Genomic DNA, 14,836 nt, shown 5'->3' with positions numbered 1-14,836 from the left:
CGTCTGGCGTTAGACAGAGTAAAGTCTATTACTCTCAGTGGCCTTAGGCCAGGGCATCATGCTCTTTACAAATTGACTTCAATAGGTAAAAGAACTTGTTCAACTCATTTTAATCCTTTTAGCTTTAATAACAAGCCAGGTCATTTTGAAAGATTAAAAAGAAGCGACTTTTTGGAACATTTAGCTATAAAAAATTGCGAAAAAACGTTTCTTAAAAACATTTAAGAAATTTTGTAAAAACGGTTTAAAAGGCCTAGCCTTAACACTCAGTGACTCCATCAGTGCTTAACTCTTTGTTTAGCTTGTAGCATATTTTTTATGTTACCCTTTTTCTTAATGAACAATTGTTTTTTCTTGTATTTATAGAATATTCATACTGTCTCTTTTTCACTTGATAATGACGTCCGAGAACGTCGAAACGTCGTGTATTTTTTAGCCGTGTATTTTTAACCGTTTTTACAAAATTTCTTTAATGTTTTTAAGAAAGCTTTTTTCGCAATTTTTTATAGCTAAACATTTTGAAAGAAATGTAGATATTTTGAAGTGTGGGCTAGATACGAATATTTGACCTGTTCCCATTGAACTGAGTGGCTTCACAGCTCAGTTGGTGGAGCAATGCACCTGCATCGCAGAGATCGTGGGCTTGAATCCCGTTGAAAGCCCCTGAATTTTTCAGGTGTCTATTAGAGACAATAGACCTTTTTCGCTTGTACATTTTGTTTTCCCAAACAGAGTGCATGCAGGCATATTCATGCTTGCATGCACTCATTTTAGTGAACAAAACAAAGGACCAAACCTCCTGAGTATTATCACATGACCTGTATTGGGAAAACAAAATGTACAAGCGAAAAAGGTCTATTGCTTAAATTGTGCAGATAAGCGCAGTTCTTGGTTGATGGATGCGTTTGGCTTTGTGTTGTGTTCTTGGGCAAGACACTACTCTCACGGTGCCTCTCTCCACCCAAGGTGTATAAATGGGTACCGGCGAATCTAACGCTGGGGCCAACCTGCGATGGACTGGTATCCCATCCAGAAAGGGGGGGAGGGGGGATTAGAAATACTCCTAGTCGCTTCATGCTACAGAAACCGGAGAAAAGCGCCGGCCTGATGGGCCTTCTAGGCTCGTAGCAGACTTTTCCTATTAAAGACAAATTGTGCGATAAGCGCAGTTCTCGGTTGACAGATGCGTTTTGCTGACGGGGTTAACGGACGCGATTAATGGACGCAGTTAGCACTGCAGTGAGAATTCTTACTGCAATTTTTATCAATGTCCCACCGGTTACGGGTATTTCTCTCAAACTCTAGTGCGCGGTTACAAAAAGAAGTCATCGTGTTGAACGGGTGAACTGAGACATATGAATCAATATTGATGGTCGAAAGACAACTCTGAATTTGATTTTTGAAAAAGTCAAGATAAGTCGTTTTCAGCTTTGATTTTGCCATTTTCATTCGCTTACCTATAGTGGCAAGGTGTATAAAGTGTGGACGCGGCTTATTCCGACAAGTTTCAACGGACATCTGACAAAGAAGGGAGATAATTAAAAAAAAATGGACTAAATATCAACGGTTACAGACACCTTAGTGAAGACATCGAAGCACGACGCCGCAAGACATCAGCCACATCAAAATTTGCCCGAATTTTACATAATTGCAAACGAAAGCTACAGAAAAGAGTGAGGGAAAATCACAGAAGGCGAAAGATTGTCACGAGACGCAAGGTGACAAACCAAGAACAAAAACATGGACAAACAAAGACTTACAAAGTTCTATCAATTTTTTAAAGTCTTTTCCTTATTTTCCGGGTTGTTAATTTTCAACCATACGTCAAGTTTGCTACTGTTTAGATTATTGGGATTTTCCATTTTATCTATCGTGGCAGTTTACGCACTGTGCATTTCCACGCTGTTGTTGTTCTGGTATCGATTCAAACGTTGGCTTGAAGGTCGTGGAACGCCGGTTGAACGGCAAAAGTTTCTCCAAGAGCTTCGTTCTCTCGACACTGAAAAGATCCCGTTTATTATCGATCGCTTTTTAGAGCTCGATAGGGTTCGAACGCAACGAAAGGCAGTTGTGGATGGACACTCTTCAGATAAACAGTGTGTCGTTTGTTTAGACGCTGAAGCGTGCATTCAAACGTTCCCGTGTGAACACGTCGTCGTGTGTGGATGGTGCGCGTGGCAATCCCTTAAGCTGGCTTATTTACAGCGGTCGCGGCATCGATGTGTTCTGTGCAGGTCCGAAATTGAGGACTTTAGTGGCTGCTTGATTAAAGGCTTAGTTAATATCAACTGGAAGGATGCGCGGAGAATTCTAGAGGAAGTAAAAAACAGCTAGGTCAATAGCCAAGAGTTCACTTTCGCTGCGTAGCCCATCCGCTGGGTTACCTGTGAATGTGTTTTGCCTTTCGGGGCCACGGCGGACGGTAAGCACGAGGCCACCCTTATTTAAACACACAGTAACAAATTCCAAGTTTGTAAAATCAGTTTCCTTTTTTATTTTCCCTAAATGTTCTGTTAAATTTAAAGCTAAGCTTCACTACAACTATTGGGGAACATCGCGTTACATAACGCAAGATAGGACACCCAAAATATTAATTAGAACTGTGTGAAATTTTATTAGAGATATAAAATATATGGAATACGACATGTGCTTTTATGCGCGAATAACAGTTTTTGACTGCTTAATCCATTGACACCTCAAACGCCTTAGGACGCCCCAGTATACGAGTAAAATCGTCTGGCGTTGGAAAGAGTAAAATCTGTAGTCTCACTCACCGGGGTCAATGGGATAAGGATGGAACACCAACAAAAATGTATTGGGACGGGAGGGTTGGAGTTGGATCGGGTGACTGTAAAAGGCAAGAAAATGATACAGTCATTTTAAATAAGAGACTAGTGTATGGTCTCAATTGTAAGTCCTTATGGCCTATCCGCTTCGACAAATTTATATTGAGACCATTTTCGAGAATTTTGTCCAGCTGGGAGACCTTGGTTAAGAAAGCAACGGAAATGCGATCAAGAAAAACCGAGAAAGGTATTTCTTTGGTATTCTTTATTCAAAAGAAATCAGTTTATGTGCTGGAAGAAGAGCGGGCGATTTTCGTATCCGAGAGGTTCACAGCTTCAGGCGGTTTCCTGTCTTCCTAATATAGCATGAACCTGAAATCAGTATTCTTACAGCAGAATGGATCATTTCCAGGCTCAGGAAGCTCAAATCACGTGAAATCAATTTGAAATATTAACCGCTCCCACCAAAAAGTGCTCCACAGGAGCGACTGAAGAAACAGTTGTTGAGAGAATAGCCTGTTCCAGGCTCTCAGATAGTGGAGAAAACGAAAAGAACTGCGTGTGAAAAGCGAGTGGGGGCTTGGGTCCCGCCTCACCTCGACCCAAGCCCCCACTCGCTTTTCACACGCAGTTCTTTTCGTTTTCTCCACTATCTGAGAGCCTGGAACAGGCTATTGAGAGAAACACAAAAAATCTTCAGGAATCAAGAAAATATAAACCACAACGAAAGGCAAGAATAACCGTACAAGAATGCACCATATATATATGGGTTATTGATCAAGCGTGAGGTCAAGATGGCTGGATATGGTCCAAGTTTTTTGCCGGTTTATGGACCAAGACGAAGTCGAGGTCCATAAACACGCATTATTATCAATATACGCGGCCAAATAGAAAGTCGGCCTCTTCAAAACACACGCTCAGCGGGCCGCAAAAGACAGACAGCGGGCTGCTAATGCATTATCAGCCCTACAGCTGATTGGTTCTTGCTTCATCATCCGATGGATTTAACCAATTAGAGTAAGCCTAGTGTTGACACAGGAAAACCATTCATGTCACCGCAAATGACACTACAAGGGCGCAAATATACAATATTCCCGAAAAAAGTCATGTTATTCCCTTAATATCCAGCCATCTTGACCGAACAAGCTTGGTCAATAAAGAATTTATTATAGGGAAGATATCGTTGACGTCACCTATTGTCATTAACGTGCCAACCAGAGCCTCATTGGCTGTCGAAACAAAAGCTCTTTTGTTCCTGTGGTTGGCAATGTTTGCAAACGGATATCTTCCCTCACGTGGGTAAAAACACTAGCCTGCAAGCAGGCTCTTCCGTTGAAAATGGAGCGTGGTTTCGACCGCGCGCCACTTTCAACGGAAGAGCCTGCTTGCAGGCTAGTAAAAACACCGAAAAAAAGAACTTTGATCCTGCGGGACCGAGCGAGTAATCCCGAACGGGCAGTGTAGCTCCATCTTGCCCGCTCGGGTAGCAAATCACAGCGCGGGATTTGGTTCATTTTGCCTGCTCATGGAGCTAGTAATATAATAAGGAAAGGTATAAAAATGCTTTTTTCAATCGAGGAATTGTGCGCGCGCTATTATGTTCCCTTTGCGAACGTGAGTGCTTTGTAAAGAGGACTGTGCAGGAAAGCGCATTCCAAAGTCTCGTGACCTGTAAGTGGAGAAAGATCCAGGCCCCACACGTTGCGACAGCGCTTGTCAAAAATTCATTCAAGGCTTATTCAATCTACTCATCGTAACGATGATTTTTCTGCTAGCCACTTTGTTCTCCCTCGCCGACCCATCGCATTCTCGGCAATTTGCAGTAGGGGACACAATTATCGAGGATCGCCTCGCGGTTACTGATAACCAACTTCCTCCGTTAGCCTTCGTCTTCGCTTTTGATGCCCGTAAAGGAAAGCTAAGGTTCAGGCAGTATTTGAGGGAAAAATGGTTCTCTTGGTAAGTACTCAAACGCAAGCAGTTAATGGAATATTCAGGGAGACCAAATGGTAATCATTGGACGAAGGTTTTAAAAATATTCTGATTTGTTAACGGCGAGCAATCGAAGCGTAAGGCCCTGGCAAATTAGCAATGATTGGTCTGCAAAGTACTCTCCATTTGAACCAGGTGTCTGACATTTGCAGACTGCTTACAAATATCACTGATAAACATTATTTAAGTCTAAGCACCCATTTCAAAATAGCGCAGATAAACATTATTTAAGTCTAAGAACCCGTTTTAAAACGGTTAGCTTTTTATAATAATTGTGATTTAGGGTTAGTCTGCAGTCTGCAAATGTCAGACGTGTACCGATTTGAACCTGGCTGGCTGAGGAATTTTTTACCAATGTCCAAGGGAATGGAAGACCGCTTTCTTGCTTGCTAGTCTCTTGGACCTTGAAAATTAAAAAAGTAAAGCATTCTTCTAGCATAAGGTTTTGATATTTTGGAGTCCTACTATGGTGCCGCGCTTGTGATTGAAGGGAAAGCTTGAGGCCCTGTTAGGGGTAAATTCCGACAAGCGACATGACCTTGAACCGGCGACATGATAGCCACGAACTGGCAACGACCGACAGACTATTACAACGAATTAGCGAAAGCGACACAAATGTCAAGACTGACCGACAGCGAATTTCAGAATTGTGAATGTTCTGCGGACTGCGGAACATTTGCGCGTACACAATTCGTCGTAATTACTTAATAATGATCATTGTCAACAATAATGGCCAATTATGGCTAATAAGGGTCCAATAAAGGCGAACAGAAATACATCTCATTTTACTGCTGTTTTGATTGTTCATTTCATGTGATTGACGTATTCATTGCATCACTCCCTTTGAGGACTTTTCCGCTTTGCGTATCATGTTCTCCCTGCATGACCCACGTGTGCACTCCATCAGTCTGTCAGAGAGATACATTTTTCTCTATTGATCGCGCTCATCTCGGTGTTCCAAATTGTAAGCGAGTTATTGAAATACATCACTATCAGAGTCATAAGTGAGTCGTTGGAGTGCCGAACTTGTGCACGGTCAGAGTCAGGTGACGGGGCTGTTCAACATCAGAGACCGCGCTATTGTTTAACCCTTTGAAGTTTGCCGATTTTCATAACCAGTCCCCTCTACTAACTATGATTTTTCACAGACCTTTTGTAAACGCATGCCTTGCGGATAATGAATGGTTGATAATGTCCTTCCTCCTGGGTTTTTATAGTTACAGAAAAGCACAGTCTGACAAATAAATCAGAGTTGAACTCGGAAGAAACATTAGACTCTTGCACTACCAGAATTGTAGAACCGCTATTATAGCTCGATTGCTTTGCCAGATTAGACCTTTATTCACTTGTATAGTTTACTAGATGGAATTTCATTGACTTCAACAACTATTCCAAGTAGTCTGAATAGGTTTAAACATTAAAAAAGGTCTCAAAACCCTGGGCTTAAAAGTACTAAAGATAGAGGCCGCATGTTCTGTTGGCGTCGTTCCAGCGAATGGGGATTGTCAGAGGGGCAACGAGCTAAAATTTATTAATGAAATTCCGACAGGAGACACAAGAATGTTCCGAAATTGCGACATAGCTAGCTGTAAAATTCAGATGGAGGACATGGGCACCCCCCCTAACAGGGCCTCAAGCTTGAGCAAAATCTAGAGGGTTGAAGAAGGTGCGCCAAGGGATTTCAGGGCCAATGTACACTCACCAAAGCAGAAAGCTCTCTTGTGGGTGTGCTTGGGAAAGGAGGGAGGGGGAGGGGGAGGGGAAGGGAAGGTTGTGCAGAGGAGTGGGTACTTTCTGCTTCTGTCATCCTGCTCTCCTGTCTCAAAACCATGTTCCTCAGCTCCTGTGCTGTTCTGTGTTGCTTCAGATCCTGGAGCAATGTACAATAATATTGTTGGATTCCTGCCACTCGTTTCCTCAGACCCTACTTACACATGTCCGAGAGAAGTGATGATCAAGCCTCTGTGACCTTAGTGTCGTGGTTAATGATACATGAACTGGTAATCGCAATTGATTCTTCCTAATGAAATACCCAAAAAACGAAAGAATAAAATACAAAGAGCGGTCAGACTATAATATTATTCTTTGGATTCTGGAAAAATTTAGGAAATTATACAATCTGGGCTTACAGTGGCTTTCATCTTGACACAAAAAGACCAGGAGATTTTGTTCAGAATTCAGGTGACTTCTGAAAAATCCAGGAGAAGAGAAGTCAATGTTCGCCGTCTTGTTTGTGTTTTCAGGCAAGACTTGGATGCTCCAGATGGGAGGTCAATAGTCTCAAATCCTGTGGCTGCTCATGATGTTAACAACCAGACAAATGTCTTTTGCCTGTGCGATGATGGACAAGTTTATTACAGAGTACAAATGTTAAAGGAAGTGACTGAATTTGGAAAATGGCAGGCAATTGGCTCCAAGCTTCCTTTTGAAGAAGGTTTTTTGGGGGACCTTTTGCTTTCATAATTTAAGCTTTACACTTAACCTCATGGGAATCTTTTTATGATTCCAACTGCAACCAGAGCGAATAGTACCACTATTTTTGTTACTATTGTCCAAATTTAACTCTGAGATCTGGCTGTTCTTGTGATGACATATATACATCCCAAGGAAGTTAAAGTCATTGCAAATAATAGGGTTTACTGGGGTCACTCTCCTGCTACTAAGAAATCAAATAGTAGTTTTCTCAAAATCCTACAGTTTTCTGTAGCAATGCAATTAAATTTTTCTAATCTTAACCCCCAGTTTTTTTTTTATCCACTGTCCAAGTTTCTTAGTAACACTTCAACTTTTCTTTGCATATCATCATCATCATCATCATCATCATCATCATCACCATCATCATCATCATCATCATCATCATCATCATTATTATTATTATTATTATTATTATCATTATTATAAATTATATGTGTTTGCCCAGGACATGATCAAGAGAAAAGCACAGGTTCGATCCTGTCTTAATTCAAAGATTTTGCTCTTGCAAGCAGAGTATTCAAAAATAAATGATTCAAATCACTTTCACTATCATTATGCAATAGAGCTTTGTGTTTTTCTGTCATAGGAGTCTCATTAAGAGGTAAAGACACTCTGTCAGTGTTGAAGTATGAGAACAACGTGGCTCTCTTCTCCAGGTCAATGACCAAAGCCTCCAGATTCTACTGGACACAAAATATCAATGGCAATTGGTCAGCCTGGAATCTGATTGGTGGATCATCGGTTTCACTAAAGACTGATGCTGCAGTAGCTTATAATAGTTTTTCAAAGGTAAAATATATTTTTGAAGGAAGTGGTGGTGGTATTGTATTGTGTCAAGTCAAATCTCTTAATGGTTCAGCAATAATATTTATACGAACTCAAACTGTGTCACAAACATAAAATTTTTATTTTCAGTATTTAGAGGCATTTGCAGTTATGGGAAATAACAAGATGTACAGGACATGGCAAACAGGTCACTACATCTTATTTGTTCTTTTCATGATCTCTCTCAAAATATGCCATAATTATTTCAGGGGTGGGGGTAGGGGGGTGAGGGGTAGGGGGGTGAAGGGTACTATAGCTGAAACAACCCGAACCTTTACAAAAATGCTAACTTTAGGCCTAAACACTATGCTTTAGATAATGACTAGGCCTAAAGTTAGCATTTTTGTTAAGGTTTGGGTGGTTTCAACTATGGTACCTTTCACCCCTACCCCCTCACCCCCAGAATAGTCATGCCACTCAAAATAGGGCCGGACACCCATGCAGACATAAAAATACATCAATGAATTTTGAACACTTCATAATTCTTTTCTTTTTTTAAAAAATTATAAATAATTATTACAATTAGTTACATAAATTACAAATTATGACAAATTACAACACTTCATGTTGTTCATTTGATAATGCTTGAATTTGTATGAAAGCAAAGAACTACCCTGTACATTAATTTGCCAATGAGTAGAGGAATTTTTGTTGCTGTGTCCACGCATAGACTCACTGCCTTCGAATAGACCACACAGATTATATCCAACCAGTAGTCAAGGGTGGCTTTCTTAGTCTCTGAGTTGGTTACTAATTGTTGTACAGAAAAGAGTGTGAAGCATGGTTGATGCAATGGTGAGAGCACTTGCGTGTCACTATTAATGTGTTCCAGGTTTGATGAATTCCTAGACTCAGTATCACATTTGTTGCTTCTGTATTATTATGTGAGGAGGCTTTCTATGGGTAATCCCATTTTTTCCTTCTAATTTGATTTGATTGGCAGTCTCCCCAGAAATATATATTTAGGGAATTTGTGCTTGGCTGCACAAGCTTCAGATGCTATCATCATCATCATCGTCAGCCTTGTTTATCTTCAAGGTGATTTTTTTGAAAAAAGATTTTTTATGTCAATTGCAGGTCCAACAAAATGGGTGACATGGGATGAAACAGGATACGGTGCCCCAGAAACGCAGTATGCCCCAGTGGTGCACTCCATGAGTCATAGTGTGTTCAGTGGAGTTTTGAATGTTTTTATCTATGGCAGCGATGGATACGTCCATCATATTTGGCAGACAACTTGTGACAAGGTCCCCAACCCATGGGGCTGGTGTACATGGAGTGTATGGTACAAGATTAGTGACAAGATACCCTCCATTAATCCCTTGAGTATAGGAGCAAATATACACCTTGGAATTGAGGTATCAAAGTTATCGAGTCTTTCATAAACATAAAAAATCTAAAATTCAAATCCTAGTTAAAGTAACTTTCAGTGACGCAAAATGTAAGTAATATTATTTTTGTCCTGTGTTATATAGCATTAGTTTTGTACTGTAACCAGCTTTAGTGGTATAGGGTATCGTAATATTTTAAGCAGTACGTTTTTGGGGCATTTTTTAAAAAAGGGCGCATGGATTTTTATGTATGCAATTTATTTGGAGAGTTCTTTGGAAATTTAATGCCAATTTAATTGCTTAAGAGCTGCTGACTCATTCAAACAAATTAAATTAATTACTATCAAAGTTCTGTGGGCAGTTACTGTATTTTCCATATTTGTTTGGGATGCTTGTTGCTCAAGAAAAACTCAGAAAACAACACTAGTGGCACATTTCAGGGTACCATCTTCTTTCTCTTTCAGCTTTTTACCATGGGAAACGATGGCTACATCTGGCACATGTGGGAACTGGAGCGGGGTGGTGTATGGAACCCATGGGAACTTGTAACAGCAACTGAAGTAGCAGGTTATGCAAGTCAGGCCTCTGTCAGAAATGATGAAAAGGGATGGTGGACTGCATATGTTGTGAGTTCAGTAGTGTTGCCCAGTGTTTTTTCAATAAGTTTGGAGATTGAGTGGATTGAAATGGATGAACATTGTTGTGGAAGGAGCTAAATAAGCCAGTTTGAAGGCTCCTTTTTAAAAAAAGCACTTGTTTTGTGGGATTTTACACATCATATAGCACAAAGTATTTTCAGTAGGCGTTGTCTTCACTGACTTTGCTCTTTAACGCGTTGTTTCAGTTGAACTCTGATGACAATATCATGGTGATTGAACAGAACAGGTCTTTATCCCTCTCAGTATCCTCAGTGCCTTTTGGAATTCCAGTGAAGGTTTCCTGGAAAGTACCCGTTGATGAAGCAACGAACAAAGACTGGATAGGTGAGTTCTAAGGTTTTGACAGAATTAAGGTGGGGGGAAGGCAGTGTTCTCGGTAACAGATTTGCCATGGGTAATCAAATCTCTTTTTGATCAGAAACTTGATTTGTCTGTTTTGGTCTTCAGTTCAACTCGACTAGGTATTGGTAAGGTATCCGCAAGTGTCCTCTTTCCAGTAAGGTTTCTTAAAAGGTTTATTTGAAGTCATTCTTTGTGTTGTTTTCAATACCTCCCTGTGCGAAATGGATAAATGCATTACAATTCGGGGGATTTGTTTGGCGTGATGGAAAAAGCCACCTAGCTTCCACTAATGTGTGCCACTATTCACTTTGTTCAAAGGAACAAAGGAAGGGATTCAGCTCTGACTCTTCTTATCTTTTATCTTTTTTGGGTTGGGGGTTGGGGGGAAGGGGGATTTTCCTGCATGCACAAGATTTCTTTGCCAATGGTAGGGAGACTTTTCAGAGAAGGTACCCCAACTAAGATTTGGACTTGGTCTCTCCTCATTCAGAGACGATTTGCGATGACCACAAGGGTAAAAAATTATTTTATTAAAGAACGGACCTCTTTAGCTTATACATTTTGTTTTTGCCATTCCAGACCAAGTGATGTTACTCTAGGAAACAGTTTCTTTCAAATGTTGTCTTTAGTTTTATGCATGTGCATATTATGCATAACATTATGAAAAAAGATATTGTAACAAAAAAAAAACACTGAAATACTGTGAACTTTAAAGTTGATTCCTGAAGTCATCATCCTAATTTGGGTTGAGTATGTTTTTTTTCTTCTTTGGTCAAGGTGTTTTTTTAGGGTACTCTCCTCTCATTTAAAATACTACGAAATGAAGTGAGAAGGCAGGCATCAACTCGGAAATAACCTATTGAGATTTTTCAAAACCATGACATAGAACTCCAAGAAATGATGAAAGTATTGGGCAAATAGGACAAGAAGTAAAGTTTTGAATGTTAATGAAAAAAATAATAAAATTGAAGCTGCACAGGAAAGTTTTTGCCTGGTTTCTTTTTTTTTCAGGAGTGTATCCATCAGGAGCAGATAACCACATGTATGTGGATTACCATTATGTTGGAGGAGGACAGAACCCTGGCAAGGATGCTAAACCCATGGGTTCAGTGACTTTTAAATCCTACTTGCCTAATGGACAATATGTTTACCGTTATCTGTAAGCACTTAATTTAATTTTAATTATTTATCTGTAAGCACTTAAGTCTATAATTATGTGTATATAGTGTATCAGTTAATAACAGTTTAGAGTGCTCAAATGTCTACTACAAAATGTTCATAATTTTTTGCAAATCACCAGGGAACACTCGATTGTTTCAGTTGAATCAACTATACCAAGTCAGATAATAAAATCTTGCAATGCTGTTTGGGGAAATCAGCTATACAAAGCATTTTATTCAAGTCCAAAAGATTTCAGTCTCGATAAAATTGTTCTTTCCAGGGTAAACAGAAGATACTTTGATGCGGTTAGTGCTTTGCTCACTGCAACCAATGGAACAACAGACAAAGAATGGGTTCAAGTGTATCGCGGCATTGCAGCAGGACTTGGCAAAGAGGGCTTCAATTTTGAGAAGTGTGTGGAGGATGGAAACCGCACAGTGGAGTTATTCAAGGAATCATTTGCTGCTTTTCAGAACAATGATGTTTTTAAAGGTCTTCAGTTAATTGGTGCAGCTTTGATGGATGTTGTGAAAGCATTTGAAGACTGCGGGGAGACTGACATTGCGAAAGAACTAGAAAAGCTTGCAACAGACTTCATTCACTGTGTAGAAGGTACATTGAAATAATAATTACGAACTTCTGATTCGGTGACATTGCATTATTTGTCAATGATTGTGCATTAGACTATGTTGCAATTGCCTTCAGTTACAAAATAGTCCTTGTAGAATTCTCAGATATACCAGTACTCAAAAATGCTCTTAATGAGATGCACGTGGACTTGAATGAGCATCACAAACTAGTTTTTTTTGCTCTTCTCCCAAACTTAAACATCACTTGACCGTCTCGAATACAACAATAATATTTACTAACATCACAAAGTGCCCCCCAGAGCTGCTCCTAAGGTAAGGATAAACAGCTACATTCACCCTGAGCTAAAAATAATGCTAACCTTTTACCCTTGTGTTATTGTTGAGAACAGGTGGCAAATTAAAGGCTTAGACTTTAAGGGACACTTTGTCTTAGATGTCAAGAATTGCAGTGTATCTCATCATTAGGTGTATTTCTGGACTTAAGTGCAAATTCCTAGAGTCAAACACAAAAATGAAATTTACCGTCTTTATCTTCTTGCTCCTCTCATCTCTACAAATCATTTTAAAGAACACTTTTATTTGGGGATATATTTTTTGAGTGGATGCAGTGGGTGTTAAAAATGGTCATGGGCATTTTAAAAAACAGTCTCTTGAAGCCAGCACATTATTGCCAACAGTGGTCAGGCATATAAACACAAAAATGTTTTTATTTTCTTTCTTGCAATTAGGAAAATGTGTCCATTTTGTGATTGATGTTGTGGATGAGATTTTGATCCTGTTTGAAAATGCCTACGAAATTTATGGTGACATTAAAGGAGCAAGTAATTCCTTTAACATCAATGCATATGAACAGGGTAAGAAGTTGTATTGTTAGTACTACATTGTAATTGCTGGTGACAAACGTTAACCTCATTTTTAATAAAATTCCTTCACTTCCACGCAGGGTGTTGGCAAATAATTATGTGTAGTCCAAGTGGGGTAGCGCTTTGTGTGATTCAATGGGCCCCCTAGTTTAGAATCAGCCAGAGGTTGTTTAATTAAGTTTTATCACCAATAAAACAAATCCTCTAGGGAAAGGAAAGGAGTACTAAGTACCAAAGATAGAGTGAGTTTCAATTGAGTGTTGTAAAACCAAAGCCAAAGTACCGTAATTACTTTGGTAAATCAAAAAGGACAAAGACAATTTAGTAAACCAATCAAAAAATCGAATTACAGGTAGCCAACATGAAGCACAGGAAAATGTGCAAGTGCAAGCCACGATTGGTTTTGGTTTCACTTCTGATTGGTTGAAAAAATGGCGCAAGATTAGAACCAAATCACTGAGTGAAGTAATGCAAAACCAAAGCAATTCGCTAATTACTTTCAACACTAAATTGAAAATTGCTCTATAAGGAAAAATGGGTGTGCAGATGCCAAGCTTACTAGGGGTTCATGAGATTGGCCATTAGTCTTAAGCCAATATTCATCAGAAATATCCATCCAGCTTAATGAGCTATCCCTATTCCCCTCAAAAGTTGACCTGTATTGCATCTGCATTCAGTGGTTCCACTCCAAGGTTTATCACAAGTGACATAAATAAATAATATTTTGGTGTTTTCCTAGACTAGATTTTTATATAATTTATAACGTTTTTGTTATATGTTGTTCAGGTGGGTACTGCATTGGGCGTGTCATCAGTGCATGCATTGCATTGCCACAGTTGGGCAAGTGAATAAGAAAGTGGACACCAGATTACATTCATCCAAGTCGCCAACCAACTGCAAAATGGTGTTATGGAACAAGAATGATTATATTTGTGATTTTTCTAAGGACATTGGACCATTATAATAATTACCAGGAGCCCACGAGTAGGAGCGAGCAACAGACTTATATTCCCGTCATGGTAATTACACACACCGATTTATTTTAAGATTGAATTTCCCATGAATGAGACTCCCGCAGGAGCCTGATGACCAATCACAAGAAACTAACTTGATGTCATAGCGTCACTGAACCAAACCGGAATGGCCTTTGTTTTTTTGTGGAAAAGGTAGTCTAAAAATAGATTGGTCTGTAAAAATGCTATGACATAGGCTTAGTATGGGAGTTGTTCGCTCCTAGTCATGGACGCCTGTAATACTGTACCATTAAATCAATTCAGCTGATCAAGTCAAAGGAGGGTGCAAAATCTTGAGTACGATTCTTTCCAGTATGAGCAGAATATGACATGAACATAAATAATATTTATGTAGTATTTTCATTATCACCATTGACTTTTCCATTGTCTTTGAAACTCATTAAAGAAGATAGGCTGGAACTATTTTCTCTATGGTGTAAATAAGCGAGGTAGGGTCTCCGCGAAGGAAACACTAGAGGTTTGTAAAGGGTACAGTTTTGAAATGAGGTTGACCAGGGTGGAAAGAGGCCTCCTATATATAAGCGCCCTGGTTTGACTGCTTAATCCCATCTGACGTTGGACAGAGTAAAATCTGTCAAGTCTCACTCCTGGGATGAATTACCAAAAAAAAAATGTATTGGGACAGGAGGGTTGGGGTTAGATCGGATTACTGTAAAGAGAGATTGATAAAAGGCAAGAAAATCATAGAGTCATTTTAAATAACAGCCTCGTTTATGGCCTCTCCGCTTCGAGAGCGGGCGGTATCCTGTCTTTTCCTAATATAGCATGAACCTGATAT

The 14,836-nt window shown here is 39.6% G+C and overlaps 2 protein-coding genes across 2 annotated transcripts; both read left to right on the top strand.

Moving 5' to 3' along the window:
• Positions 1-1,103: 1,103 nt before the first annotated feature.
• LOC138027065 (uncharacterized) lies at positions 1,104-3,213 on the top strand. Its single transcript, XM_068874564.1, has one exon. It carries the CDS (start codon positions 1,741-1,743, stop codon positions 2,332-2,334), a length of 594 nt encoding a protein of 197 aa, XP_068730665.1. The 5' UTR covers positions 1,104-1,740; the 3' UTR covers positions 2,335-3,213.
• Positions 3,214-4,483: 1,270 nt separating this feature from the next.
• LOC138026201 (uncharacterized) lies at positions 4,484-14,452 on the top strand. Its single transcript, XM_068873433.1, has 11 exons — positions 4,484-4,745; positions 7,022-7,212; positions 7,840-8,042; positions 8,169-8,226; positions 9,156-9,436; positions 9,874-10,035; positions 10,254-10,392; positions 11,422-11,569; positions 11,852-12,183; positions 12,890-13,015; positions 13,811-14,452. Exons 1-11 carry the CDS (start codon positions 4,546-4,548, stop codon positions 13,870-13,872), a joined length of 1,902 nt encoding a protein of 633 aa, XP_068729534.1. The 5' UTR covers positions 4,484-4,545; the 3' UTR covers positions 13,873-14,452.
• Positions 14,453-14,836: the final 384 nt, after the last annotated feature.

Source organism: Montipora capricornis, chromosome 12 (assembly GCF_036669925.1).
Source record: "Montipora capricornis isolate CH-2021 chromosome 12, ASM3666992v2, whole genome shotgun sequence".
NCBI lineage: Eukaryota > Metazoa > Cnidaria > Anthozoa > Scleractinia > Acroporidae > Montipora > Montipora capricornis.
Note: the sequence above shows the minus strand (reverse complement) of the source record. Positions and strands in the feature narration are given on the sequence as shown.

What these genes read in the sequence shown, in the direction of transcription:
- LOC138027065 (XM_068874564.1), top strand. Translation starts at nt 1,741, where the DNA reads ATGGACAAACAAAGACTTACAAAGTTCTATCAATTTTTTAAAGTCTTT.
- LOC138026201 (XM_068873433.1), top strand. Translation starts at nt 4,546, where the DNA reads ATGATTTTTCTGCTAGCCACTTTGTTCTCCCTCGCCGACCCATCGCAT. An exon ending in ATATACACCTTGGAATTGAG is followed by an intron (nt 9,437 to 9,873) that starts GTATCAAAGTTA and finishes TTTCTCTTTCAG; the next exon opens with CTTTTTACCATGGGAAACGA. An exon ending in AACGAACAAAGACTGGATAG is followed by an intron (nt 10,393 to 11,421) that starts GTGAGTTCTAAG and finishes TTTTTTTTTCAG; the next exon opens with GAGTGTATCCATCAGGAGCA.